General features: G+C 42.0%; 1 protein-coding gene across 1 annotated transcript; it reads right to left on the bottom strand.

Moving 5' to 3' along the window:
* Positions 1-3,189: 3,189 nt before the first annotated feature.
* nefma (neurofilament medium chain a) lies at positions 3,190-7,659 on the bottom strand. Its single transcript, XM_063890189.1, has 3 exons — positions 6,477-7,659; positions 5,633-5,757; positions 3,190-5,542 (listed from the first exon to the last, which is right to left on the bottom strand). Exons 1-3 carry the CDS (start codon positions 7,530-7,532, stop codon positions 3,760-3,762), a joined length of 2,964 nt encoding a protein of 987 aa, XP_063746259.1. The 5' UTR covers positions 7,533-7,659; the 3' UTR covers positions 3,190-3,759.
* Positions 7,660-18,798: the final 11,139 nt, after the last annotated feature.

Here is an 18,798-nt window from a genome sequence, read left to right as displayed (position 1 = left end):
TCAAGACCTCTACGGTGACTACTGCAAAGATTCTGGAAGGAAACATTCAATGTCATACAGGCAGTTTGTCCGATATAGGCCGTTTTATGTCACAGAAGCTAAAGCCACTGACCGTAACACTTGTGCTTGTTACCAACACGAGAACATGCGGCTCCTCATCAACCGTATGGCACATAGGGGCATCATTCCAACCCAAAGCCTGTCATTGCTCCTTAAAAGCATCACTTGTAGTGCTGAAAACAAGGAATGCATGTACAGAACATGCACTCAATGTTGTTTTAATGAGATTCAGCTTGCCAACCACAACCCTCTTGATGCTGCAAGATGGGAACATTGGACTAAAGAAGAGGTGACCATTAGCGAAAAAGTGTACAAGAACTGGGTGAAGAAGACCAAGAGTGGCTCTGTTCAACAACTGATCGAAGAGTTCCAGCATGAGCTTGAGTCAATTGCAAGCCACCAGTTCAACTGGTTACACCAGGCAGAAAATTTTAGAGAAAGGAAACAGAAAGTAGCTGAAAATGAAATCATCCTACACATAGACTTTTCGGAGAACTATGGGTGCAAACTAAATTCCGAAATCCAGGCCTTTCATTTTGGGGGGAATCGACAGCAGGTCACTATTCACACTGCAGTTGCATACACCACACATGGAACCCAGAGCTATGCAACTCTGTCAGCATCACTCAGGCATAACAATAAAACCTTTATAAATCAGTTTTCTGACTCAGTCTTGCGTTTACTTTCATCTCTGTCCTTTAGTGTGACTTGGATGTCCTATAGTGTGACATTTCTAAAAGAATCAAAACTGTGTTTTAACTTAAAAATGTCTTTGAAAAACATTGAATATTGCATTAGGGGAGAGACAAGTATCACTTCTGAAAATGTAGTATAATTTTGAAACATTTTGTACAATTGACAAGAATGTTATCCCTGCATTTCTAGGAAGAAGTCCAACGAGCTCAACTGTAAGTGGGTAAAAATATTCTTCATAGTAATTTCACATTAAATAAAAACTCTTTATGGAAATCAAGGGTGCAACAATGTAGAACAAACTGTTATTAGCCATTTGTATATTATTTCATATATATTTTTTTCCATTTTTTAAACGTCACACCAAAGGACTTATTAACAGTGCAGTGCAGTATAAATGTAAAAAAAAAAGTAAATTAATAGACTAAGATTGTGACCACTTGTATTTTCTGAAAGATCAGTTGTCACACTACAAACATATTTATGTTTTAGCTTCATAAATGGTGTTTTACAAAAAAAACTTTTTTTACGGCCTATTTGTCAACTACCCACTTATTATTGGATGTAAAGGAGTCTTTTATTTTTTAAAGATTTGCTGTTTATTAAAAGGTCTTGATTTATTCTCACTGTTTTTTTAATTGATGCAGCATTTCATTACACAAGATGAGAAGGACATACTTCTTTTAATGCAATATGTGGACTTTCTTAGCTAAGGAAGAGGATTAGGGCCACATGAAAAAAAAAAGTTTAGATCTCACTAATCTCAGAATCAATTTCTGACTTTTTTCTCAGAACCCCGCAAACATTTTTTTTTTCACATCCCCCGTTTTTTCTTTTTCTTCTCATTTGGCCCTAATCCTCTTCCGTACTTAGCTGCCATGTCTGATGACGTTTTATTTCAATGCACCCAGCCTCTCAGTGATTGCATTTGCCATGATTAACAGCAATCCAACGTAAAGCTGAAGAAGTGTTGGATCTTTCAGCAACCCATAAGCCATAAAAACTAAATATGCAGTCTAACATTATCACACTATCAAATCAAGTTGGCCCTATCCCCCGTAAATGTCATGATGATGAATTGCATTAATATAAAACACTATCCTGGAACGGTTTACATCAGATGTGTTGCATCCTTGATTGATAACCTTTATTTTTCCAATAACATTATTGGCAAATTTTTTCAAAGTTGCAAATATTCAGATCAAAATAGTTTTTTATGATCAAAAGTAGCACTTACATTTGAATAACATGTCATTATGAAATACAACATTTTAAATTATTGCCATTGAGCATTTTTATGTGTGTACACCATTTTGAAGAGTGATAAGGTTTGAATGAACATGCTATAAAGATTAAGTTATTTCTTGGATTTTTGGTTTAGGGAAGATATTTTTTCAGGTTTTACAGAAAGATTAAGTAAACTTGGAGCTTTCAAATGTTGTTTGTTTGTCCAGCAGTGGCTCACAAAGTAGGGGTTTGGACTGGGAATCGTCGGGTCGCCGGTTCATGTCCCCGAACAAACTTGAAACAATATGGAAAGTGGACTGCTACTTGGAGAGGTCCCAGTTCACCTCCTAGGCCCTGCTGTGGTGTCCTTGAGCACTGGACACCTCCAATCCCCCCTCCCCATTGCTCCCCGGGCGCTGCACAATAGCTGCCCACTGCTCCTAGTACTAGGATGGGTTAAATGCAGGGGACACATTTCACTGTGTGTGCTCTGCTGTAATAAAGAGGGTTTCATCCTCCCATTCTATCTGTTGTATGTAGTTGGATTGGCCTTGCAGTCATCTGATGTTTTGGGGGAGGGGTTATATTACCTTTTAGTATTCAATAATAATGGTAATTTCCACAGATCGGTATAAGTTATATGTGGTTTAGTTTTATTTTAATTACACTAAGTTACCACATTAAAACACATTGGAATATATATATATATATATATATATATATATATATATTCAAAACTTAAAGCCATTAATTCAATTCTCAAATCTTTTATTTAAAGTATTTTTCTGCAAACTCGTTATACTTTCAACTACCTAATGTAACTCCTGTTATGTAAGAACACAACTGCTAAACATACACAGATATATAAAATGAACACACACAGTCTTTTATAGTTTTTTTCTTCATTATGACATTTATTAAGCAAATGCTGAAATCGTTCATGATGAGTAAAGTCATGGGATTGCAAACAGTAGCACCTCATTTATTTCTGTATTTAAATTCAAGTCCATCCTATGCATACAAGAATGCATGAAAATGCACATATACAGTTATATTTTTTTCAGTTGCACTCAGTGAAACATAACAGACACTGATAAAAAGCGTGTTTAAGGCTAAGGAGTTTCTTCATGTTTGTTAACGGCTTCAGTTACTGGATGTTTATGGTCATGTGTTTATCATACCGCTGCCTGTGTCTTTCTTCTCTGTAAGTTGTGTTGTTAGTTTCTTTTTGGCTCAGTTTGTGTCTTCACGTGTCAAGTAAGGCGTCTTCAGTAGAGCACTTGGGGACCTACTTGCCCACCCCTTTCACATAACGTCAGAAAAACTCAGCTTTTAAGAATATATCTCACTCTCCCATCCGCGTTACATTTATTCCTTTTACATATTTACTCTTTTTACAGTGTATTTACCATACATACAGATAAGGAAGTGAAGCACTCCCGCCTCTCCTGAGCTATTGCATGCAGAGTCTCCCCTCCCTCCCTCCCGTGAGCTCGCCCGGTGAACTGCAGAAGAAAGACAAAGAGGATAAAATGTTTCAGTCGCTCGCTACTGACTGCAGCAAGCCCGTTTAAAGCTGTCACTCAACATGCATTTTTGAAATTGGTAGCATTTAAGTTTGGCTTCTCTCTATGATTTGTTTCGTATGTTTGAGAGTTGTTATCTTTATTTATCGCTCTAGCTGTATGAGTTTCTTTGTTATGTTAGTTTGGGTTGATTGCTTGTCTTCCTGTCCTCTTCACTTGCTCATCTCCGCAAGATCACCGGTCAGGAATCAGCTTATTCGCCCTCTGTCACCTGCTTGATGGACAGGGAGGAGTGCTTCTCTGACTTCTTGGTGGAGACCAGCACCTCCTCTTTCACCTCCTCTGATTCCTCCTTCACTGTCTCGGTCACAGTGACAGATTTGGTGACGCGCTTGGATCCATCCTCTCCAGTGGTGATTGTCTCCACGGTTTTGGTGATCACTACTTTTTGGCTACCGTCCTCCTTGACCGGGCTCTCGTCCACGCCGTTGGAGACCACGTCGGTTTCTTTCTCCTCGTCCTTCTTCTCCTTCTCATCTGGGCTGCTCTTTTCTTCTCCTCCATTCATGGAAACATCTTTCTTCTCAACAGTCTTCTCCTCTGTTGAGTCGCTCTTCTTCTCTGATATCTCTTCAGCAGCTTTAGGGGTCTCGGGCATGGGGGTCTTTGGGGATTTAGCTTTAGGAGATTCAGGTTTTGGAGATTCCGACTTGGGAGACTCGGCTTGCGGGGAGCTTGGTTTTGGGGATCCAGCCTTTGGTGAGCCTTCTTTGGGGGAATCAGGCTTCAGAGATGTAGGCTTGGGAATTTCCGATTTGGGAGACTCGGGTTTAGGTGATTCAGACTTTGGGGATCCAAGTTTGGGTGATTCGGACTTTGGTGAAACAGGTTTGGGTGATTCAGACTTTGGGGATCCAAGTTTAGGGGACTCAGACTTTGGGGATCCAACTTTAGGGGACTCAGACTTTGGGGATCCAAGTTTAGGGGATTCAGACTTTGGGGATCCAAGTTTAGGGGATTCAGACTTTGGGGATCCAAGTTTAGGGGATTCAGACTTTGGGGATCCAAGTTTAGGGGATTCAGACTTTGGGGATCCAAGTTTAGGGGATTCAGACTTTGGGGATCCAAGTTTAGGGGATTCAGACTTTGGAGAATCAGGTTTTGATGCCTCAGTTTTGGCTGCCTCTTCTTTCTTGGACTCAGGCTTTGCAGATTCGGTTTTTGAAGCGTCTGTCTTGGCCACGATTTCTTCTGATTTGTCTTCCGCTTTGTCATCTTTCTTCTCGTCTTTTTTGCTGTCTTCCTTTGAGGATTTCTCAGCATCTTCTTTTTCCTCTTTCTCATCTCCGCTCTTGGATGCTTTGTCACTGGTGGCATCTTCTTCCTGTTCTCCCTCTTCCTCGTCGGCACCAGCTTCCTCTTCTCCTGCGCTGCCTTCTTTGTCTCCAGCCTTCTCTTGGTCAGGAGAGGCTTTAGACTCGGGTGCTTTGGAGCAGAGCACTGTCTCCTCAATTTCCTCCTCTTCTCCTCCATCATCTCCTTCTACTTCATCTCCTCCCTCTGCATCATCACCCTTTTCTCCCTCATCCTCTCCCTCACCATCTTCTTCCTTCTCTTCTTCTTCACCTCCCTCTGCTTCCTTATCCTCATCTTTTCCATCCTCTTCCTCTTCTTCCTCAGGTGCGCTAGAGCTAACTTTGGCTTCGGTTGCAGCTACAACTTCCTCCTCTGCACCCTCCCCCTCTTGCTCCTCACCCTCTCCTTCCTCTCCATCTCCTCCCTCTTCCCCCTCCTCTTCTTCTCCTTCGTCTCCTCCTCCGAGTGTAGCGGACAGCTCTTGTGCTATCTCTGCCAGGGCCTCGTCAATATCAGTTTTGTCATCCTCCACCCTTGTCTCCTCGATGATCTCCTCCACAAACTTGTGCTGCACCCTAAGCTTGGGAGCGTCTGATTTAGACTTAAAGATTTTGGTGGGGGTGACCACCTGGCGATAGGGGAAAGTGCTGAAGTGAGTCTCCTCGCCTTCTAGGAGTTTCCTGGAAAGAAACAGGGGGGTACAAAATTCAGTAAAATGACTTTAAATTGTATTTATACTACTTTTACGTGTTAAATGCATACGTATATACCTGTATGCAGCAATTTCAATGTCCAATGCCATCTTGACATTGAGCAGGTCCTGGTACTCGCGCAGGTGACGTGCCATCTCCCACTTGGTGCTCTTGAGCTCATTATCTAGCTGATGAATTGTCTCCTGAGGACAAACAGAACAACCCAAGGTTGATGAAGTACAAATGACAAAAGCATCTATTTAGCAGATGAATTAATGCAAGCTTTAAATATCATTATTTGTGATTCATTTTTAAATTAAAACTGTTAATTTAGCCCTATTTGTTATCTGTGCAGATTAATATATATTATTAACATATTATGACGCACTACACTATTCTAGAGATGTTAAATGCCTATTTCTCAAGGACAGCCTCCATACTCATTCTTAATACACCCCCACCCACCCCTGCACCTAAACGGGGTGATGTAAGGACAGAGCCAATGAAGGCATCGATCCATGCCTCTGCTCTGACTCAGCATTACAGAGAGAGAGAAAGAGAGAGAGAGAGAAGAGGGTGGGAGGGGTTGGGGGCAGTCTGCTGCAGTGTCTCCCCTTAACCCTTTCCTGTCACTAATAGAGGGATTTCATAGCAATCATTACGCAGCAGAAAAATGTAACAAACAAGCCCTTAAACACGATAAAGAAAAAATAAAATACGTTCCGTTTTATCAACTTTGCTCATCTTAAATCCCTTGAATAAAACCTGCGTCACTAACTATATAAAATAGGAATTCAAATCCTTCATAGATTGCAACCCAGCTTTAAGTGTATCACACAGAAATAAACTAAACTAAATAAGAAAGTATAAAAGTATATTTCTGTGGTGTTTTGGGCTCTGTGTCTGCCCCGCTGTTACCTACCTGCAGGCTGGACAGATCGTTGTTGTGGCGGTCCTCGATGTCGTTCAGCTGCCTCTCCAGAGACTCTCTTGTCCTGCGGATGGCTTCTAACTCCACTGTCTTGGACTGGAGCTGGCGGCGGTAGTCGGATATCTCATCACGGGCGGACTTTATGGCGTCCTTGTTCTGCTCTGCAGCCTCGGTGAGCTTGGAGTAGCGGCACATGAACCAGTTCTCCACCTGCTGTAGGTTCTGGTTGGAGTGACCCTCCAGCTCGCAGCGGATCTCCCGCAGAGCCTCGGTGATGTCTGTCTTCTGCAGATCCTTCCTCTCCACGGTCACCTGAGACGCCTGGATCTGGGCAATCAGGTCGCTCACCTCTTCCTCGTGGTTGTTGCGGATGAAGGCGATCTCATCCTGCAGCGACTGAACTTTCTTATCCAACTCAGACTTCACCAACTCCGACTCGCTCATGTCCTTCCTCAGGACGCGGATAATGGCCTCTGTCTCCTCACGGATGCGAGCCTCTTCGTCAAAGCGGTCCCTCAGCCGCTGGATATCCTCCTCGATGTGATCCGTGTCGAGCTGGATTTGCGTCTTGTCGTGGTTGATCTGCTCCAGCATGGATCGCAGCTCCTGCAGCTCTTGGTCGTAGTGTTCGCCCAGCTGGGAGCGGGACACCTGTTTCTGTCGCAGCGCCTGGATCTCATCCTCGATCTGCTTGTTCTGCTGCTCCAGGTAGTGCACCTTGTCGATGTAAACAACAAAGCGGTCGTTGAGCCCTTGAAGTTGCTCCTTCTCATTGGCTCGCTTGAAGTCTCCGTTCATCATGGAGGTCTGGTAGTCAACACTATCGGCGGAGCTGAGCACCGTGGAGCTGTAGGCTCGGGACACCGGCATATTCACGCTCCTCTTGTAGGACGTGGTCATGGTGGAGCCGGGGCTTGCCCGGGACCAGGACTGGGAGCGGAAACCGCTGGAAGGGGAGCTGCCGGAGCGGCTGTAGCCGTAGCCGGTCGTCCTAGTATCCATAATTCTCCTGAAGGGGCTCCCTGCAGTGTCCACCGGGTAGCTCATCCGGTCAGACTCACCGGTGATGTGCGGCGGGGATGAAGAGTGCAGGAGGTGAAGGCGTGGGGCGAGTGTGTATGTGTGTTATGTGTGTATGTGCAGGTGAGGGGTGTATGGCTCTCAGCGACTGACACCAACACCGCCGGCTCCTTATATATCTGAGGCTTTCCCACTAACAAGGCAGGTCCAAGCAGTTTGGTTCCGTCCATTGATGGAAGGGAGGGGAGGGGCCCATCCCCCTCAGGGCGTCTGCCAATGGTCCAGGGGCCCGTTCTGTCTGAACCACGTGGGCTGTGGGACCTGTGTGGGTGTCCGATTTAAAGACAAACTATCCTTAAGTTAATAATGGACCTATACCTCAAATGTAAAATATCCTGAAATCGTTTTATTAATTAATAAATCAAGATATGAATTTCAACAAGTCTATGCTGTGTTTTCAGAACCATGGACAGCAAACAGCCACTTCTTTTCTAAAACATCTTCATCTTCAAATATTTCTTTGTTGAAATGACAACAATATTGTAGTGAACAATGAATGCATGAATTTGACGGACGGTTTTTCTGTGTGTGTGCTGAATATTGCTGACTAAGGACTGTGAAGCCATGCTCGCCTTGTCACTTAAACTTGAGTTTACACCAGCCTTATCATGTGAATCCTGTCTTCTCCATTATAAGTGTTTTGTGATTTGAATAATAGAATCTTGTAATAATGCACACATTATTTATACAGCATTCAAAAGTGACAAAAGAAAAATAAGAGCAGAAATAAAGTTATTTCTGACTGGTATACAGACCATTTACAACCTAAACATTTATTTGATTTCTATTCAAAATAACTTGGATCCATTTATTGATTCTGGAATTGATCCATTCATGTCTAGAAACTCATTTAAATAGTAATTTATACATTGTTGTAAGATTTTTTCACATCAAAGGTCAACATTTGTCCGTCAGCATTACACATAAGAAGAGCCTTGTGCTACATTGGACATTTTCTAATATATTCCTTTGTATGGGAGGAGCAGTTATTGTACAGTGGATATAGCTTTACTGGTAAGTGTTAACATTTGTACTTTGTAAGAATCCTGACTATTGTAGGTTCAAAGCCACGTGGGAATTGTGGTTTTTCCGTTCATTTGCTGACACGCAGTGAAGCCTCAGTGTGGGCTGCCCATATGGTGGCCAGGCTATTGATCTCCCATCAATCTCTGGGCTTCACTCTAATCTCCGGTCACTCCGTTCAATGTGAAACGATTACCGATCGTTGGATTTAATGCAGCAAAAACAGCTTCATTGGTGCTTTTCGAGGATCTTCCCTCTATGTGTTTAAATTCTATAAAAATGATTACATCTCTCCCCTTTACTTCCAGCTGCAATGCATTGCTGCATCAGTTGCAGCTTTTTTTAATAATCGTATTATTAGGTGGCAATTATTACACTCTGAACTTATTTCCTGGCAAAAAATAGATAATATATCGTAAATATTAAGGTATCACCTTGGCTAGTCTTGGTTAATCTGGCAGTGGGTTGAAGAATTATTCGATATCTGTAAGTGAAAGTGCTTACTTGAGTAAAAGTACAACATATACTTAAAGTGAAAAATGTAAAGTATCCATTAGCAGAAGACTATCAAATATATTATTATTATTGATGTGTCAGTGTGTCAGCACATTTTGTTCTAGCTGATAAAGTCTGTACCTATTTTAAATACTTGTTATGCTGCAAGGAGGCGTTACCTATTGCCATACATTTTTTATGTATTATAAGTTTCATACATTTTTTTTATTAATCCGAAAACTAACAAAAGCAGAATAATGTCTAAAACTGACAGTACTTGCTTCTGAGAGTAGAGTAGAAGTATACAGCGGAAGATCACAAAAATACTTGGTGTAAAAGTACCTCAAAATTGAACTGAAGTACAGTACTTGAGTACAAGTACTTTCCACTACTTGTTCTGGAAGTTCCTAAGCCTGTATGTAGAGCATTTATTCTGCTTTGCAAAATCTGATTTAGACATCTGTCATTGATTGCCTGTCTCCATTTTCTTTTCGCCATCATTGGCTTTCCACTGTGAGCTTTAGTCTAACAGAGCTAATGCATCAAGCGCGGCCAATTTTAGATCTTAGCTCCACAGACAGACAGAGAGAGAGAGAGAGTGAGAGAGAGAGACGGTCACAATGACTTTCTCCTGTGTGTGCGTGTCTGCCTATTTTAAGCATTAATATATTTTGTAAACGCTTATACTCCGGCAGCCGCACCCACAATCTCCTCGCCTGTTGACGTTACACTGTCCTTGACCTTCCTCTCTACATGCCTCTCCTCCTGGCTGCAGGTTTTTTTTTTTTTGATGCATATATTTCATTGTTGGGCCGTTAACTCGAGGTGCTTTTGGATGCCCCGTACGAGGGCGGCGGTGGTGTGATGTACACGTCGGGAGTGATGTGTGGGTTGGGCAAAAACCAAATCAGTTTCTGGGCCCCGGCGCACTGCAGAAGGGTTGGAGTGTTTTCAAATGGCACTGCAGCAGAAACAGGCTCTAGTAAAAGCAGACATGCCCATCCCAGTCAGCATCCAGTGCCACCCAGCTTCAGACCCACAGAGAGTGCATTCTCAGCCCAGTGAGGTCACGCCAGGGCATCTGTGGGTGACCTAGTGCAGGGATATGATGTTATATATGCCTATACAAACAAATTCAAGGGCAGTTTGACCTTTTCTTAAGCAGATATCCTGTTGACTGGCTCTTAAATATAGCAGCATTGTAATGTTAGCCTGGATCATAAAGCATAAATATGACAGATGAAGCACATATTCCGTAAGCAGCCATCGATAATCAACAGTCAGTACGGTCAAAAAGGCTGTATAGGATTTCAGTAATACTGAGGTCATGGGTTCCCTCTAGAAGTGTTCTAAAAAAAAAAGAGTGGATTATTCTAATTTTCAACACATTCTGGTGGGTAAATATAAAAAAATCCTATTTGTTTTTTTGGCTTGCCTGTGAAAAATAAATAAATATATAAGGCCTTTTTGTATTAGCTGAATATATACCCAGAATGTACATTTCCACATGTTGTCAAAAGTCCTAAGCTCAGAGAAAAAAGGCTCACACGACCTCAGTGTCACTGGTGGAAATGGACGTAAATAGCATTTGCTCCTATTTAAAGCGAGACTCGGTAACTTTAGCTAACTAGCAGCCTCTGTGACCTCAAGTGACCCCTAAAGGACAATAGTACTCCAACATAGGTCGAAAAGATCACAAACTGACTAAGTAATGTGTCAGTGATATCCACTTAGTGTAAGCCCTATTTGTTTTTTGTTTGCTCAATCAACGTTTGGAATGAATATCTGCTTATAATAAAGAATTAGGGTGTGTGTCAAACATGGCTGCCAGTTGCACAGCTTGCCCCTTTTTAATATTCAAGATGGAGGCCAGAGAATGTCATGCATCAGTGAAAAGGAAGAATAGAGAAAGAAGAAGCAGATGTGGGAACCTTAATTAAGATGTATGATGATGATGCTCAGCTGTGTGAAGCTAGAGGATGAATCATGGTCCAAATTGTGATTGCTACACACAAACAATGATACTTAAATGTTTGTTTTTTTAATGGTTTCCTGTACTGTTGCGGTTTATTGACAGATGTAAACAAATGAGACATGAAGAAAAAAAGCTACAATTACAGATCCGTCCTGCTACTTCAGCACCACGGACAGCGATATAGATTTATCATTAGACAGCACAATTAGCTAAATGATTTCACAGCCATGGTCGGGGGCCATAGATTTTAACTTGCATAAACTTCCCTCAGATCAGTTACATGGGCAGAATAGACTTAATTATTCAACCTCTCTGCACCTGCACTCTCCTAAGGGATTGGGAGGGGCATTGAGGTTAGCCAAGCAGGACTGAGCAGCTAACAGCTAAAGTTAACTAGCTCTCCTCGTGCTGATTTCAACACTGATTTGTTGTTTGGAATATAGCTTTATTACCATGGACCTTTGCAACGTCCTCCCTGGGCTTTGGGCCCTGGTTACCAAACTGCCTGCAGCATTGCCTGAGAAAGACGTAGAGGACATTTTTGAGGCAGACGGAGGTGGTGAGTACAGACAGACACACATAAATACTGATCTGGTCGGGACACTCTGCTGCTCTTCTCTTGTTTTTCTGCATTTTATTTGATTCATTACCTTTCACATTCACATATATCCTCACTGTTTTAATTTATTTCTAATCTACTTTGTCCTTATCTTTCATGCTATCCTGTCCTCTTCTTTCCATCTGTCCTCAGCTCCCCTCTGACTTGCTCCCTCCCTCTTTCGCTCCCTCCCTCCCTCACCCTGTCTGGCTCGCAGTCACCATTTGTCTTCTCTTGTTCACCACAATAACATGATCCCTTTTCCCGCCCCTCTACAACACTATAGCATCCATCTGGTACGCCCTAGCATCACATTCCTCCAGTTAACCACAAGTTGTTGTCACGGAGATGTCCTTCACAGGAAACAGTGCGTAAACACCAAGGTCGTAGCACGTCCTGATGCACCATTGGGAATTGTGCACTTCCTGTTCGTCATCTTTATTGATGTTTTACAGAATAAAAGCATTAGAGGGGACATTAAGTTAGCATCACACAGTTTCGACCGTTTACTACATCAGATTTCTTATTCGATTGCTTGGGTGTGTGCATGCGTTTGTGCATGTGTGTGCAGTTCAGGGGCTTGAGGGTGAAGGATTTGGATTATTGCATGTTCAGCTCCCACTTAAGGTCCGTTGTATATTGATTTAACTTTTTATTCCCAGAGGTTTTCACAGTTCTGCTGAGGCACACGTTAGCCAGGAAAATCTCTTTGCGGTGTTGTCACATGACACTGAACCTGCAGAAACTAAAGGTTATAATGCCAATGTAAAGATAGACTATATGCGTATCTACAGTAGTACTATTGGACGTATTGGAATTAAGCTTATTATACTAGTTATCATGATGAAATGAGGCTGTACAACCAAACATCCACATAACTTTATTTTCAAACTCTGGTTCGGATTCCAAAATGTCAAATAAAATTCAATAAAAGGCCCAAACCAAGAAATTGCAAAAAATGTTAAATTTCTCAGTAGTGGAAAGTATACCACCTACATTTACATGTACTCGAGTACTGTAATTATGCACATTTTGAGGTACCCTACTTTAGTTTTTCCATTTGCTTATACTGTATGCTTATACTCTACCATACTCAGAGAGATTTGAATTACTTTTCACTACATTTAATGAGTTATAAATCTAAAACAAGTTACTTCACAGATAAGTAATGTTGTAAAGAAAACCTAATCAACCACTAAAATGTCAAGATGTTTTATAGAACGTTATAGAAAGTAATGAGAAATTATTAACTCCACTTTGACCAAATACAGCATCACAACCAATGCTGCTTACATGAATACATCCGACATAATTATAATCCAATAATGTAAAAGCACTCTGGATGAGGCAATTTCTTCCATTTTACTTTTGCATACAGTACGCTGACACTGCTAATACTTCCGTAGGTAAGCATTTGAAAGCGTAATTATACTTCAAGTAAAGATCTGAGTATAGCTTTAAATAAAACCTGTATTGGAAGCATAATGAATCTGACTTATAATGAGCATTACAGCTTTTTAGATTGCTTGTCATATAGATTTCTTAGTCAGAAAGTACACAAAACATATCAGATTTAGTAAAAAGCGTGTGCAAAATGGAATGTTTGAGACCCTTTACTGATTTGTGAGAAAATCCTTTACGTGTAACTGTTAGAAATATAGACTGAATATTCTGCAAAGGTCAAAGAACTGCAGGCTGTGAATGGATGTGTAAGGTGTAGAGACTCAGATGGGTAGGACACGCTGTATGGGGTGATGTCTGTGGGAGGTGTGGAGGCAGTGATGATGTCATGAGTAGTGGCAGGGCAAAAGCATGGGTGGAGGTGTGTGGGGGCTGCATTGACTTAGAGAAAGGGAGGGGTTATACAAGGACCTGCAGTTTATCTGCAATGCATCAGTAACTCTCTCCTTCACTCTGTGTGTGTGTGTGTGTGTGTGTGTGTGTGTGTGTGTGTGTGTGTGTGTGTGTGTGTGTGTGTGTGTGTGTGTGTGTGTGTGTGTGTGTGTGTGTGTGTGTGTGTGTGTGTGTGTGTGTGTGTGTGTGTGTGTGTGTGTGAGAGAGAGAGAGAATCGGGCATATGCAGTGTCTTTTCTCAAAGGTGATTCTCTGGATGTTTAAGTAGCAACAGAAATAATACTGTTCCACATACTCCTCGCACAGGGCGAATGGCTGGCAAATGTCCAGGAAATAGTTATGTCACACACACACACACACACACACACACACACACACACACACACACACACACACACACACACACACACACACACACACACACACACACACACACACAGAAGGAGAAGCTGTCAGGTTGAGCTTGTATGGAGCTTAGCAGGTCACACAGCCACACAACTATCAAAGTATGCCATTATTGCATGGACAATTTTCAATACAATATGAAAGTGTAGAAAAAGTCAGAGTGGATAGGAAAATGTAATTGGGTTAACTATGTGTCTGGTCAAAGTTTCCCAATTATCCTCCCAGCATGAGACCTAAGACTCTAAACATACTGTATAAGGCATTTCTATTTAAATTTCATTTATTGATATATTTTAAACGCGCAACTATTAAGGAAAAAAAAGGAAATTTAGTGGACTAAGACGCACACATGGACATTGTATTAAGGATGATTGAATATGGCCCTCACCCGGTGTCAGATGATGTATCACTGTAACTTTGTAAAACAGAACCGATAAAGATAAAGCAACTGTCACAAAATGAAATGGTTCACTTTGATGGATTACCAGAGAAAGAACACATGGTGTGCTTTGAAAATTGTTTGGAATTCTGTACTTACTCCAAAAAAGAAATATTCCTATAAACTCAAATTGGCCTTTTTATCTTCCTAAGGTATGTGAGCCCCTGTTTTCCCTTAACCATACGTGTCAGCATGTATTGTGTGTCTGTGTTAGTTGTCAATATGTCCCTCCCCCAATGTCATCCAGACTACTCCTTTCGCACATGTTGTGCTTGGCAAATAAAGCAAAAATAAAAAGAAGATCCTGCCTTGTTTAGCAGGAAGCTTTTGTTGATGCAGTTCCTTTGGGTCTTTAAAAATACAAAGGAAGGATCACATGGTCAAATCAAATCAAAGTTTATTTATATACTGTAGCTCAACAAAACACGTTTGTCCCAGTGGGCTGTACAGATTAAAATGTTCGACACTGTCTGCCTCCCTAATAAAAACAGGAAGTTGGTTCCAGAGCAAAGGAGCTTGGTCACTGAAAGCTCTGACTCCTGATCTGGTTTTTGGGACTCTGGGGATTACTAAAAGACCTGCACCCTTGGAGCATACAAGTTGAAGATTTGTAACAGATGTGGCGGAACAGCCTGATAAAAGGGAGTGGCAGTAATCCAGCCTAGTGTGTTGAACATGCAAACGCTGTCATAAACACACATATCCAATCAATCCCTTTCAATTTCTTTCTATGATATTCTAAGTTCTTCCCTTACAATGAGATTTAAAGAATTATCCAGCCCAAGTAACCTTGAATTATTTCATAGAATTCTTTCTTTTCTTTTCATGCACCCCTAAAAAAGAACAATCAAAAAGGAAAAAGTATAAATACTCTCTTCCCATGTTTTTTTGATGCAGGTTTACCACATTTGGATATGTTTGGGAAGTAATACTGCTTCAACCGATAAATGAGTAAAAGTTTGTAAATTATTTAATAGTTTTGCTGTTCTTAAAGCAGCCCACTGCAATCCTTGAAGAATTTTTCTCAGTTTTTTTATTCCTTATTCACCGTGAAGGCAACGATTTCTTCAAGAATTCAAGGTAATACTGGATAAGGTATTCATATACAAACCATCCATCCATCATCCATCCATCCATCTTCTTCCGCTTGTCCGTCAGGGTCGCGGAGGTAACAGCTCCAGCAGAGAGCCCCAAACTTTCCTTTCCCTGGCCACATCAACCAGCTCTGACTGGGGTATTCCAAGGCGCTCCCAGGCCAGCGAAGAGATATTATCCCTCCACCTGGTCCTAGGTCTACCCCTCGGTCTCTTCCCAGCTGGACGTGCCTGGAACACCTCCCTAGGGAGGCGCCCAGGTGGCATCCTCACTAGGTGCCCGAACCATCTCAACTGGCTCCTTTCAACGCGAAGGAGCAGCGGTTCTACTCCGAGTCCCTCCCGTATGACTGAACTTCTCACCTTATCCCTAAGGGAGATGCCAGCCACCCTGTGGAGAAATCCCATTTCGGCCGCTTGTGTCCGTGATCTCGTTCTTTCGGTCATGACCCATCTGGCTCAGCTCTCTTTTCGTCACAACGGTGCGGCAAAGCGACTGCAGTACCTGCTCCGATTCTCCGGCCCATCTCACGCTCCATTGTTCCCTCACTTGAGAACAAGACCCCGAGATACTTGAACTCCTTCTCTTGGGGTAAGGCTTCATTCCCTACCTGGAGTGGACAGTCCATCGGTTTCCTGCTGAGAACCATGGCCTCAGATTTGGAGGTGCTGATCCTCATCCCAACCGCTTCACACTCGGCCGCGAACCGATCCAGTGAGTGCTGAAGGTCACAGACCGATGAAGCCATTAGGACCACATCATCTGCAAAAGCAGGGTGCAATCCCTAGCCACCGAACTGCAGACCCCCTCCCCCACGACTACGCCTCGAAATCCTGTCCATGAATATCACAAACAGGATTGGTGACAAAGCGCAGCCCTGGCGGAGGCCAACCCTCACCGGAAATCGGTCCGACGTGCTGCCGAGGACCCGGACACAGCTCTCGCTTTGAGAGTACAGAGTTTGGATGGCCCTGAGTAGAGACCCCCTCACCCCATACTCCCGCAGCACCTCCCACAGTATCTCCCTGGGAACCCGGTCATACGCCTTCTCCAAATCCACAAAGCACATGTAGACCGGATGAGCGTACTCCCAGGCCCCCTCCAGGATCCTTGCGAGAGTGAAAAGCTGGTCCGTCGTCCCACGACCAGGACGAACACCGCATTGTTCCTCTTCAATCTGAGGTTCGACAATAGGCCGGACCCTCCTTTCCAGCACCTTAGAGTAAATTTTCCCGGGCAGGCTGAGTAATGTGATGCCTCTGTAATTGGCACACACCCTCTCTCATATACACACTTTCATTTTAAATCTAGTATTTGTTTAACACATTTAAAAGCTGAATTCAGCAGCTTTTCTCATGGGGAGGAAGTGAACGATCAGCATAAGCCGAGCATTTCAAACTGAATTACCCCTCTGAGAGTGAACACTGTGAGACCCCTAGTTAATTATTTCATCAGTGTGTGTTTTTCCTTCACAGAATCAAAAAGGGATATAGCTCTATGGCCTGACAATTTGGTTGTTTAAAGAAAGAAAGAAAGTCGCAGTGGGTCAGACTTATTGCCCTCTAGGTCCTAATTTTCCCCCTTGATCAGTCATTCGATTAAATCTTATTTTTTCAGTCTTAGCTCCCATCTATGGATCTCCATTATCCTCTACTGTCTTCATTTTCCTGACATCACGTTCTTAATCTGCTGATCCTCTCACCATCATCCTTCTTTGCAGCCCTCCTCCCTCCCCTGCTGTCTCCACCCACTCAGAAGCAGCTCCATTGTTTCTCTTTTTATGTCTCTATCCTCCTCCATCATTTATGAGACTAGCTTTTTAATGCCATGCCCTCTGTGAATTGTCTATTCAGAGCCAGTTCTTCAAGGAATGCATATACTCTGATGTGCCAGACAAAGGCAAGTGGGGTCCTGGCTGAGATGCATAACATAAAATAAGCTTCTGCATTCAACACTTGTCAGATGCTGAGTCATGTTTCTGTGAGCACTTGTTTCATTACATTTGTTCTCTTACTTTGGTATATGAATCTTATTTTTGCGGGAGAATACTGTCAGCATAAAGAGCAAAAAGGATGTTATTATATTTATACTTTAAGAAAGAAACTCTTCAAACAGGCTGTGTTTTTTCAAGTTGGATGATGACTCACCTGAATCCTACTGATATGAGTCAGCAGCTCTTGTAGTGCCTGAATGTGTTTCCTATGTAACAATTCTGAACATAAAAAAATGTGTAGTTTCAATAATTGTGGTGTTTTCAGATGTTGCTATGATTAACAGCTTTAAGGTAAGAGTCAAAGATTAATCAGCATCTCCTGAAAAAGTTAGATATTTTGAATTGAGGTAATGCTATATGAACGCAAACAAGTGGAAATACTGTAGCTTGGCAATGACAGCAGGTCCATGACTCTGGTCGAGACACTTAGAACTAGCAGTGAACAGGGAGGGTAGAGCTAGTACAACCAAACGCTGACTGAGACATGTATAGCTGACTAACATGTTACAGTTAAGTTTCATGAATTGAAAACACACTGGGAAAGATTTCTGACACCAAAACAATGAGAAAACAGCTGTCCCCAAACATTTCATCTAGTTCCAACACTTCAGTTTGTCCAAATACCTGTAGCACTAAGGCCACTCCCATGTTCAGGTGCTAGTCAGTAAGTGGAAGCATGCTAACGCGCTAACACATTAGAACTCCCTTTATCAGTGTTAGCCTCACAGAGCTGCTAGCATTGACATAAGGCCATTTCTTCTTTTGAAAGGGCCAAAAAAAACCATAGATACAGCTCCAGAGAAAATTAAGAAACCACTCCATGTTTTCCTAAATCTTTATCTCTACACATATGGCAGCCATTCCAGTGGTTGTTGAATTCCAACACAGAGAAATGTTGTCAGTAGTTTATAGAATAAAATTAAAAATAATAATAATAATTCAACTCAAAGACAAACCTATAAATAATAAAACAAGAGAAAATGATAATGCTGAAGTGCTCTCTTAATTTTTTCCGGGGCTGTGCGTTTGCGGAGCATATTTGGTATGTTATATAATAACACTTACGTGCAATTTGAAAACGACTTTGAATGTAACTTGTAGATTTGAATTACATCTTTTCATTTTTCTTTTTTTTGTCTCTATCTTCACTTTTGCTGTAACAATGTACATTTACCCTATGTGGGAAGACTACGGTGTTCTGATTCTGATCTTTAAAAAAGTAGGGGTTCCAGAAGATGTAATGGACAGAAAATAACGTATTACAAAAGACACCAACATGAAGGACCTGCCTGTTTAATCCCAATGCCTTGAAAAAACTAAAACATATATTACATTTTTTTTACTTATAAGAGGGTG

Source organism: Eleginops maclovinus, chromosome 8, assembly GCF_036324505.1.
Source record: "Eleginops maclovinus isolate JMC-PN-2008 ecotype Puerto Natales chromosome 8, JC_Emac_rtc_rv5, whole genome shotgun sequence".
In the NCBI taxonomy this organism is placed as follows: Eukaryota; Metazoa; Chordata; class Actinopteri; order Perciformes; family Eleginopidae; genus Eleginops; species Eleginops maclovinus.
This window is presented reverse-complemented; position numbering and strand designations above follow the sequence as displayed.